Source organism: Chenopodium quinoa, unplaced genomic scaffold, assembly GCF_001683475.1.
Source record: "Chenopodium quinoa cultivar QQ74 unplaced genomic scaffold, ASM168347v1, whole genome shotgun sequence".
Classification (NCBI taxonomy): Eukaryota; Viridiplantae; Streptophyta; class Magnoliopsida; order Caryophyllales; family Amaranthaceae; genus Chenopodium; species Chenopodium quinoa.
Window position 1 is genome coordinate 1,027,462 of NW_018743783.1, and position 11,567 is coordinate 1,039,028.

Below are 11,567 nucleotides of genomic sequence, written 5' to 3' on the forward strand. Positions count from 1 at the left end.
CTAGACACGTATACTAATATAAATTTTTGATTAGTATTATCTTTAATTATTAATAAATATTAATTATATCAGTTGAAATTTTATAATCTATTGACACGATTCTAACAAATACCACAATTTTTTTTTTCTTATGTATAAATCACAAACATTAGTCAGAGTAGGTCAAATGAATAGTGCACAAAATACAAATGGAGCAAGTAAAAACTTACGAAAGGAGTAGATGAGATCGAATCCAATTCATTTTAATTGTGTTTGTTACATTGTTTATTGCCGATTAAGTAAATATCTAGCACAGATTATCTACAATTTCTTAATAAAGTTGTTCAAAAAATTTGTATTAAGAACATGAACATCTATAGGAATCTGGCTTATTATTTAATTAATTTTTTAATTAAAAATTACTCATAAGTTCAAGGTTTTGCTAAGTTATAAGATTAGATCAAAAAATTCACATTGGATCATATTAGATGATTTGAACATAGCCTAAGACTATCACACTACAAAATTTTATCCACTGTAAGAAAAGAGTAAAGAAGAACCAATTACACAATGCTTTTGTTTCTTTAATTGCTACTTTTTACATTGGATAACAAACACTTTCAAAAGAAAGCCAAAAACCAACCCCCCACCATTTTTTTTAAACATATGGTTTGTACCAATGTCCTAATTTTTTCTCCCTTTTACCCTATACCCATCTCCCCCAAAAGTCATCACCTTGCAAAAAACATCACATTCTACAACGGCACAACCATTACGGCTTTAACCATAACGACGTTCATCACAACGAGATATACTACTATACTACTACCCTAGAACCTATGTCGATTGGTGTTCTTTTCAGCAGCGAGAGAGAGAAGCCTCGAGACACCTTCTGTCCAAACTTCATATTCACGTTGGTTACGACACTCAAATTCTACAACACCACGTAAGATGGTCTTAAGTCCGAAATATCTCCTGCAGTCACCACCCTCAAGCAAATGACGGCCTGGCCAAGCCGGCATATCTTTGATGACTTCAATCACCACATCTGCAAAGACGATCGAATATGGGAAATCAAAAAAGGAAAAAAGAGGAATCAAACTTAAAGATGTTAGCTTTTCATATTTTACCACCTCATTAACCATTAGCTTTCTCAGATCCCCAGGAAAGGAATGAAGACTTACAGACCCACACTAATAAAACATTTGTTCACATTATGAAAGAGAGACAAAAGCAAATGTAACTCACTCTTTTTCTTCTTTGTTATGGTCCCAGCAACGTGCCTGCTCTTCATCTTTAGTGTAACCTACAATGAAGAAATAAAAAGGACGTTACAAATTTTAAATGATGGCGGACTCATCTTTGATCGACTGTAGATTACTTTAACTTTTTACTTTCAAAGGCTTTTCTTGATTAAAAATAGAAAAAAGTTACTCTTAAGATACCTTATGTATCTAATCAGACTACGAATCATCAACTACTCAACCTCATCTAACTTTTTTTTGGATCCACTATTAAGTTGTTAAATAAAATTTTCATGTTGTATAGTATAAGATTACATCAATCACTGTCTAGGTAAGCAATCAAGTACATAAATAAACTTACCTGGTTCATTCTATTGATGTAAACAGACACAATTTTCCAGTGAAGATCACCTGTACGGTAAACACGACAAAAGGAAATACTCATTGGTCAGTAGTACAACGCAAATCACCTACTAAAATGCATTAATCATAAGATTCATGAGCAACAAAGCTGTAAAACCAATCAGCAAGAATTATGATACCTTTACGAGTACGTTTCAAAAGCTCGCAGCCTCTAGCAAGCAACTCCCTGCTGCAGATCCCAAGGAAATTATCTTCTGGCATGATTTCACCACTATGACTCCCGCTAGAACCGTTGCTGCCATTGCTAACAGTCACCCCTTTCTCAGTTGGAAGCACAGCTGCAATGTTCCACACATCCTTTAATGCCCTCGCTTTCAGTGTAGCTGCCCCGCGCAATGCTGGACAATTTGAACAATTGCAATCTCATTAATTGAAATGATATAGCACCTTTAATAATATATCTAACATGTAACACTAATAAATGTCATCCAATGAATTAAATCATTTTACACAATTCTTGTCTAAACTTTACATAATTTATTATCTTGTACGGAGTACTTTTTAACAGAGCTATGTTGTATGACAAATGCAATTTTCATACAATTAGGAAGCAAGGTACCCAAACACTAAAGCAATAAATCAATGAAGTTTCAAAGATATCAGGTATTTTTTGTTTATTATCCACCAAAATGTTGATAAAGATGGTATGAGAGTTCGTTCTGTGATTTATTTATTGTGACTTTCAAAAGAAAAGCTCACTCTGTGATTCCAAAGATCCTAACAAAGAAATTCATAAAAAGCACGTTGTCCTAAGTTTTTGAATGTCAGAAAAGAAAGTGGTGGCCTTAATGAAAATTGTTATGCAAAATTAATTAGATAGTGTTCAGCTCCAATGAAATTTGTTAATTTGAAATGGGAAATAAAATTGACTTAATGAATATATAATGGAAATTGTTAAGCCTATTACTATCAAGTGTCAAGTTACCAGTAGCAGCCGCAGCAGTCAAAGTCATGATGTCACCAGAAGATCGAACATTGACTGCAGAGCTAACAACCGAAGCCAAATGATCCCTCTCAGCACCCATAGCTTCAGCAGCCTCTACACATTGAGCTGCCACGAGGGTGGCAGCAGATGCAACAGCCATATCAGTTCTTGCAGCCTCTTGATCCTTGCCAGTTCCTGACGATGCAGCAGTTGCAGCAGCGATTGCAGCAATCGCTGCAGCAACACCTGCCACAGAGACAGCAGCATGTAGTTGCGCATTCTGTGCTCTCGTTTCTTCCTTCTTTTTCTCTCTCCTGTCCTTAAGCCACCTCCCAACAGTTTTCCCACCAGCAGCAGGGGTAACTCCAACAGGGTTGTTAGATCTGTACTGCGTATTTGCGTGATTGTTGAGGCGACAGTACTGCATATGAGCCAAATAGGTTTAGGAAATGGATTAAATGCTTATACGTAGCCTTAAGGGCATACAGAGTGCAAGTATATCATAACCAAAATTAAAGATAAAGACAATTGTGGATAATAAATCATCAAAAGTAAAAGTGGCTGAAACCAAAATTAACTAGAAATAAGTTTACTTTTATTAAGTTAGCACAGAAATTCTTTTTATCAGGGTTGTATTGACATCAACCTAACTCTTGGTTAACAGTAGTCTAATAAATGGGTGTCATCAAATGGGCTGTCATCTCAATAATGCATGTCTCGAGGAGATAATAAGCAAGCACTAAATTAAAAGTGGTCACAACATTCTTTTCAATTTATTGCAAGTAAATGTGAGAAGCTTACTATAGATATTGAAATTGAAATGTCAATCAATTCAAGCCCTTAAAATAATCACATATCCAAAGAAATTAAGGCCCTGTTTGGTTCACCTTATTTATGCTGATCTGATCTGAACTTATTTTTTCTGATCTGATTTGAACTTATTTTTTCTGATCTGATCTGATTGTCTGATTTGACCAAACTATGACCTTAAGTGTACGATAATCTATAAGGAAAAAATATATCAAGTGGGATCTTGTTAGATTCGTAATAATGTATAGTTTATTAATATGTAATTTTCACAATTTTTTTCATTACGAAATTAAGAATATTTAGCGATAAAAAACCGCACATAAAACGATGTTCTGATCTGAACTTATTTTTTCTGATCTGATCTGAACTTTTTTTTTCTGAAATAAGTAAAAATAAGGTGAACTAAACAAGGCCTAAATGACCTTGTTTCAAGAGATAGTGACTTTTTTCACATGTTCTTTCCCAATTCAATTTAACAATTTTTATTGAAGTGATCTTTGTATTACATTTACCTTGTGGTTGAATTACCCAAATAAATTGGGAAGAAAAATCGCTTTGTTCAATAAATAGCTCTAAGATCGAGTATAAACATCCATCGCATAACTTAAATTTATACTCACATCAATTTATGTAATTAATGACATAATCACACGTTAATCACTTAATCGTTGTTGATTATTTATATTAACGCTACATATACGTGTCTCATTTTGTTACCTAGGCGAGGTAGATTACCCACTCGGTAAATCATGATTTTTCCGATTTTATCAAGTCGTTTTCCATGCAATAGGTAGATTACCCACTCGGTAAATCATGATTTTTCCGATTTTATCAAGTCATTTTCCATGCAATTAATACTAGTAGTAGTCCGAGTATTAATTTTCCCAAGTATACATATACACAAAAAGCCTAAATCATAAGTTTCCGTAACTACCAAAACGAGGTAGCCATTCCAGTGAAAACCATGTATTTTTCCCACACTACCTACGGTAAAACTTTTTCAAAAGGTAGGATAAAAAAGTAAAGAAATAGGAAATTGTTGCAATTTTTTTAAATAATAAAACTGACGGTTTTCCTTACTACGGATTTTGAAACAAAAGAATCATTAGGCAAGGCCGCAAGGGTGCAAATACAAAAGCATTCTCTGATAAAGCGTCCTTAAAAAAATTAAAGAAATAAATTAAATTAAATGAATGAAAAAATTTAAGGAAAAAAAAAAGGCAAAGATCACAAGAAATCGTCCTCTTCTAATTTCGTCAGTCTTGTGTTTGTAACCCACACAGACCACTAGACACACTTCTGAGCCCATCTATTTACTTTTTGAGCTATAGTTATAGGAAACAAACTTTTTTCACCCACATAATAAATTGACATCATCTCTTACTGTCTCGATCCCAATCCCGATTTTGATTTAGTTGGCACATTACTGGTTTAAATTATATGAAATACTCAGTAAGAAATACGTGACAATTAGTTCTGAACATAAAATAAGATGGAGAGACAAACCTTGACATCGTCCATTTCAGAAGGAGAAACCGGAGGACTATCAGTCAAGGAGCCATTGAGTGGGCCACTACTATGCGAGAGCCGACCAGAAGTGCGGGGAGATACCTCTTGCTGTAAGACAACCAACCAACCCAATGTTATATTTTTATATTAGTGATTTATCCACTAGCACACTAGTCATCATTACAAAGTCACATATCAAAAAAGAATAAATCAATTACTAGTACTACCACTTTATTTATTAACCTTAAAACACAAGTCCTACTAGCTACTACCTCCAACCATTCCAATTTTGTAACATTATTATTAGTTCAAATTACACAATCGATTAAGGTGATTATTGATTCTGGACAAATCGAGTGTAATTAAGAAACACTCCTTGATCAACGAGTAGGTACATTAGAAGAAGACAGCTTAAGATAGAAACCTAGCGCTATTCTTTTATGCTTCTAGATTCAAATATTCCGTATTGGGAACTAAAAATTGAACAAAAAAGAAATCCCCAAATAAAATAATTCATTTTCGCACTCCAAGCAAAAACACTGCACTTGCCAATTTAATCAAAACAGCTGTACTACAAACAAAAATATAATTAATCTACTCAACCCACAAAATTTTAATTTTGTCAATATTATTCCGTATTATTAATTTATTGTCTTACAAGTCAATTTCCTGAGATTTATCAATTCACTTTATAATCAACCTTAAAATAAAAATTACAAAAATGTTTTTATCACCAAAAAAACCTGAAAAGAAACTGGATTTTAATTTTGTCAGTATTATTTATTGTCTTGCAAGTCAATTCCCATAGATTATTATTAATACCCAATCAACCGAATAAAATAAAAATTACAAATTGTTTTTTTGATCAATTTCCCTTCTAAAATTAGAAAAAAAAAAACCTGAAATTGAACCTGAAAAAAACAAGCAAACAAACAAACAACATAATCTTGTCAAAAATTTACAAATGAAGAAAATTTTAAAATATTATTCATAAAAATTAAAGAAGAATAATAAATAAAAAAACTAACCGATTGTGACATAATGCGCTCCAAGATGAGCTGAGAAGTTTCAGAACAAGCAAAAGAGAAGGCATTGCCATTACCACCGGAAGCCGCGGCGGCCGCTTCTTCGGCAACAACATCTTCCAAAATGGGAGTATCGCTGCCGCCAACAGAGACACCACCACCAGAAAACCCACCAAACATAGCCTTAGAAAGCATGCCTTTAGAAGCCGGAGTTAAGGCCTTAGAAATCTCAAGAGCCGAAACACTCCAAGAACGTGATAGAAATTCCATGGGTTCTTTCGGAGTTTCTGGTGGTTTGTATAACAAGTCGGGTTGAATTGACGGGTCGGGTCTCCACGGTTCACCGACGGCTACTCCTCTATCCATTCGGGTCGGGTCGGGTTGAGGAAGTGTCTAGTGGGGTCAGAGAAAAGGAGAAGAGTGGAGGTTGAAAGAGTGTGATTTTTTGTTTGTTTGGCAGGTAATGAGGAGGGTGCGGGGGGTTTTATAGGAGGGATGAGAGAGAGGGTGAACGTGTCAATGTTGGAATTAAGAGGAAGGATAAGTATTTTTTGGATTTTTTTTACGTATTTTAATTAATGGATTTTGTTATTTTATTTGTTTTTTTATTCTTCTGTTATGTTTTATTATCGACTTCCTCGTATGTTAAATTTGTCTCTTCAACTAGTGAGTGGGGTTGAATTGTGTTGCATAAATGGTCCTAGTCAAATTTTTTATTTGAATGTGGAAATGATTTTCTGAGAAACTTGTTATTTGATTAGTGTTTTTTTTTCTTTTTCGATTTTGATATGTTATTTGTTTTGTTTTCTTTTGTTCTTCTTATTTGTTTTGTTTTCTTTTGTTCTTCCTGTCCTGATATGTGATAATTGTATAGCAAACACCGCGTACCGTATTACTAATGCAGTGTATCACTATGCACTTCTGTTAAAATTAATAAAATGTGCTTTTTAAGCATTATTAAATTTAGCGAGCTAAGGTGGTGAAATGTTTCATTTTATTAGAAGTACGAGGATCAAATATATTTTTTTTTTGTACCCACATTTAGCATATGTTTGATTTATTTTACATCGCACTAAATGTAAAAATAATCTTTTTAAACAATTTTATATCTAGTTTATTTTTGTAACTCTTTTATATCTAGTTTACATTTTCCCCTATAGTATCATGAAAAGGCCTTCTACCTTGATATATTTTTTTAAAACCTTTTACCACCAAATGCATAAAAATCCTCAAAATCACCCGCCCCCCAATAAGACCAGTGAAAGGGCAACATAGTCATCCATTTTCCTCCCCACACACATACATTTGCTAAAAACGGCCATATTTAGGAAGAATTGTCTAAACTAAAAAAATCTTTAGCTAGTCTTTTATAAATAAAACGACATTTTGATTATTCATTCCAAAATAAAATGACCTATAACGGACATATGTTCAAAATAGAACATGACTGGTTGTTAACCTGCTTAATAGAAATTGTGATACGTGTCGCAATATGATTGATAGCTTTTTCCTTTAGTTTTTACGTTTTTCTTTTAAAAAAATGATTTAAATTAAAGAAAAAAAAGCAACCACCTCCCGTTAACCCCACCTCTTCACATACCACCATCGTGCTGCTAGGTGAATTAGTGGCTGGAGTGCAGCCACCCAACCACCTTTAACCACCATAACCACCAACCCTTCCACTACCATTTCCTTTTTTATCCATGGTTGTTACCCCTTCCTTCCTTGCCCCATCTCCTCAAAACAACTGAATGCCCCACCCACCCTACCTCCCTTACCTTGAAACGACCCCACCCACCCACCCACCCTACTTCTCTTTTCTCGAAACTATAGGAAACCCTACCCATGACCCACCCCACCTCCCTTTCCCCTAAACCACCATAACCCCCCTCTCTACCCCACCTCACTCGTTCTTCGAAACCACCAAGAACCCCACCCACCACCTCACTCCTCCTTAGAAACCACCGAAACCCCACCCATCACATAATATTTACAACATATATAGCAATATATGTCATGTACTGTAGGACTAAAACAAATAACACATGTAACTTCCTAGTGCCTTATTTTTCCTTCCAAAACTTCTTTTTACTTACCAATTCCATCAACTTAAACTATCTATGTTAAAATATACACAAAATATTCACCAAGTCATATAATTGTAATAATTTTGATTCACATATTTTCCTTATATTAAAAGAAAAGTGATGAATTTATTAAGTAATTGATTATTATTATTATTATTGTTGTTGTTGTTGTTGTTGTTGTTGTTGTTGTTGTTGTTGTTGTTGTTGTTGTTGTTGTTATTATTATTATCTCTCCTTTTTTTTAAGAACCCGAACAAAGGGAGATTTGAAAGGAATGGTGTCCTTCCAACAAGTGTATTATTTCGATAGAGGGTTCGAAATTAGTAGAAAGCTAATTCTTCAGTGAGGTCAAGTGATCAAAATGCCTAGGTGGAGGCCGCTTCCGATCAGTAATATTAATGCATAATTAATATTACGGCTTAATCTTGACTGAACCCTTCGGGTCGCACCCCAATAAAATAACCGATCCGAATCGACGAATCAATCCGAAGGATTAGATGAGTCATTAAAGTATTACGAACAAAGACGTCGGATATCGAGCTTAGAGCGTCGAGACCGAGCGTCGCAAGTCGAGTCGAATTTAGAATTAGACGAGACGTGGAATCAAGCAAGCGACAAGTTCGAGCCAAGCCGGAGCCTCGCATTGGCCTAGCCATGCAAGTGCTAGGCTAAGTGTCATGTCATGGGTGCCTAGCATTACCTAGCACACGCACATCGCATGGCCCAAACATTGCAAGATGCGTGCATGCGTGTGGTTGTGCGTGCATGGCTGGGCGTGCTAGCATGGCAGCCCCAGCCATCGCATCATGCTAGGCCAAGCACCAAGCCCCTCGCTAGCCCGCAAGCATCGCAAGGCCAGCAGCACGCAAGTGCTTGCTGGGCCTTGCTATCGCAAGCATCGCAGGCATGGTGCCTTGCGTGCTTGCTAGCATGCTAAGTCCTAGCGCCCAGCTCTTCGTAGCCTCGCACCAAGCAATGCACTCGCACAGCACACGCATCACAGCAGCGCGTTGTGTGCGTGTGTGTAGCTTAACATGCTTGGTAGCGAGCAGCACCAAGCACCTCGCCACTCGCATAGCAAGCAGCACCAAGCAGCATCACGCAGCAGCATCGCAGCGATGCATGCGTTGGATGGCTGTGTGGTTGCGCATGTGCGTGGGCAGGCTAGCCAGCAGCCCAGCCTTGGTGCTAGGCGCCAGCTGGCAGCCTTGGCAGCCAAGGCAGGCTGCCAACCTGCAATGTGGCTTGGTCAACCAATCAAGGAGGGGACCAAAGATGGTTGGTGCTTGGCTTGGGGAGCAAGGTGATTTGGTCCCCCCCCCCTTTGGGTGGTCCTCACCTACTCTCTCCCTCCTTGTGACACTTGGAGCTTGTTGATTGCCTTGCATTTTTTATTTTGTTTTTGATTAAAATAAATAAGTGGAAAATGCAAATCTCCCACATTGATGGGAGAAGGGAGTTCAAGTCTCCATTCCTAATAAATACCCAAGTTTTGGATTTGGGAAAAATCACTTGAGTGGAACTAAAAATGCATCTATTTAGTAAAGTGAGAAAACCTTAAGTTCGTAATACTCTAGTTTTTATTGGTCAAGTCCCGACTAACCTTCGGGATTAAGACCGTTCGGGTCGGGTCGAGGGTGCGAGCCGTAGGAGGCAGTCGCACTTGCGAGGCTCGAGCTTTGAAGTAAGAGCTTGTGAATTGAGCAAAGCACGCGTCAACGATAAGAATGTCTTTTCTCTTTCTCTCTCTTATGCTGTTAATAATGTGATTAAATATTTAGTTGCTTTAATTAGTGAGCGGGTCTTGGGCGGGTTTCTCTTCCGCGTAGCGTTGCACGCTACGAAACCTAACGAAATTACATTGGACTGCGGCCAAAAATATCCTAAAGTACTTAAAAAGGAATAAGGATAAGTTTCTAATCTGTGATGGTTGTAATGATTTTGTTGTTGAAGGTTACACTGACGCAAGCTTCCAGACTGACAGAGACAACTCCAAGTCACAGTCAGGGTACATATTCTGCCTAAATGGAGGAACGTTTAGTTGGAAGAGTGCTAAGCAAAGCACCACTGCAGATTTTACAACTGAAGCCGAATACTTGGCAGCTTCGGAAGCAGCTAAGGAGGCAGTTTGGATTCGTAAGTTCATTAGTGAACTGGTGATGTACCCTCCATCAAGGGTCCAATAGACCTCTATTGTGAAAACAATGGAGCTATTGCTCAGGCCAGGGAGCCAAGGGAACACCAGAAAGTCAAACATGCCAAGCGGCGATTTTACGTGATAAGGGAATGGAAGTCCGAGGGTGAAATCAGAATTTGTAAGAATGGAATGGACGACAATGTAGCCGATCCATTGACTAAACCTTTGCCTTAAGTGAAGCAAAACAAGCACGTTGAGGCAATGGGAATCAAGCATGTTGGAGATTGGCTTTGAATTCCCTGTACATGTGTTTTAATTAAACTTGATGTGTTAATGTAAAACACTATGTTAAACCATTCGATTTTGGAGCAATTAAATTTTCTGCAAATTTGTTATTACTCCAATTCTATTTAATTGTGGTTTAGAATTAAATAATGAGTCCATTCGATTACTGAGAATATTCAAAACAGGGTATCAAGACCATGTCTTGGATAAAGAAACACCTGTTAAGTGAACATTGGATATTTTAATCGAAAATTTTCCCTAATCAAGGTCATTTAAACGATGGACGATCAAGAGCACTTGAGATTAGTGTGTAGTATGATTTATAGCACCGTTTCTTGTGCTACGAGGACATGATTGTCATAAATCATTTGCACAGGTACTAGTTTGGAACTGTACCGGATCGACCTATGAGAATACTTTAAGAGATATAAAATCGTCATAAGTATATTTCTCATTATAGCTATCGAAACCTTTTTCCTCGACCATGAGTATTGCAAGTTCTCTTATTTGAGTACTAGTCGTTTTGATATTGTCAAACGTCTGCCGTAAATGGGGATTATAACGACAACACTCGGGCGATTAGGTCCTCTTAGTAAGGGAAGCTTATAGTACAAGACTGGGAATGCCCTCTATTAAAAATAGGGAATATGTCTTTGTTGTTTACAAGGCCTCTCGAAGAGCGAGACTGTGAAAATGCATGGCCATGCTCAGATGGATTTTAGAAATCATCTGCTTATTGACAGTCAAACTCGGGAATCGAGAAACACTTTTGGACGTAATAAGGATGACGAAGAATCTTACCTTATAGTTCATGAAGAGACATAAGCGACATAGGAAAATGGCTATACACTCATTGCACACTTGTCCGGAAGGACAAGTGGGAGATTGAAAGGAATGGTGTCCATCCAACAAGTGTATTATTCCGATAGAGGGTTCGGAATTAGTAGAAAGCTAATTCTTTAGTGAGGTCAAGTGATCGGAATGCCTAGGTGGAGGCCGCTTCCGATCAGTAATATTAATGCATAATTAATATTGCGGCTTAATCTTGACTGAATCCTTCGGGTCGCACCCCAATCGGATAACCGATTCGAATTGACGAATCAATCCGAAGGATTAGATGAGTCGTTAGAGTATTACGAACAA

General features: G+C 37.0%; 1 protein-coding gene across 1 annotated transcript; it reads right to left on the reverse strand.

Annotated features, from left to right (window-relative positions):
* Window positions 1-490: 490 nt before the first annotated feature.
* LOC110684805 (VAN3-binding protein-like) lies at window positions 491-6,847 on the reverse strand. The gene is made up of 7 exons (XM_021861238.1): window positions 5,919-6,847; window positions 4,888-4,998; window positions 2,572-2,992; window positions 1,766-1,984; window positions 1,585-1,634; window positions 1,228-1,285; window positions 491-1,027 (listed from the first exon to the last, which is right to left on the reverse strand). Exons 1-7 carry the CDS (start codon window positions 6,279-6,281, stop codon window positions 810-812), a joined length of 1,440 nt encoding a protein of 479 aa, XP_021716930.1. The 5' UTR covers window positions 6,282-6,847; the 3' UTR covers window positions 491-809.
* Window positions 6,848-11,567: the final 4,720 nt, after the last annotated feature.

Coding starts and splice junctions, on each gene's coding strand:
- LOC110684805 (XM_021861238.1), bottom strand. CDS start 6,281: ATGGATAGAGGAGTAGCCGTCGGTGAACCGTGGAGACCCGACCCGTCA. Junction 2,993..4,887: donor CTGAAATGGACGATGTCAAG/GTTTGTCTCTCC, acceptor GCTCATATGCAG/TACTGTCGCCTCAACAATCA. Junction 1,028..1,227: donor CATAACAAAGAAGAAAAAGA/GTGAGTTACATT, acceptor TCGTCTTTGCAG/ATGTGGTGATTGAAGTCATC.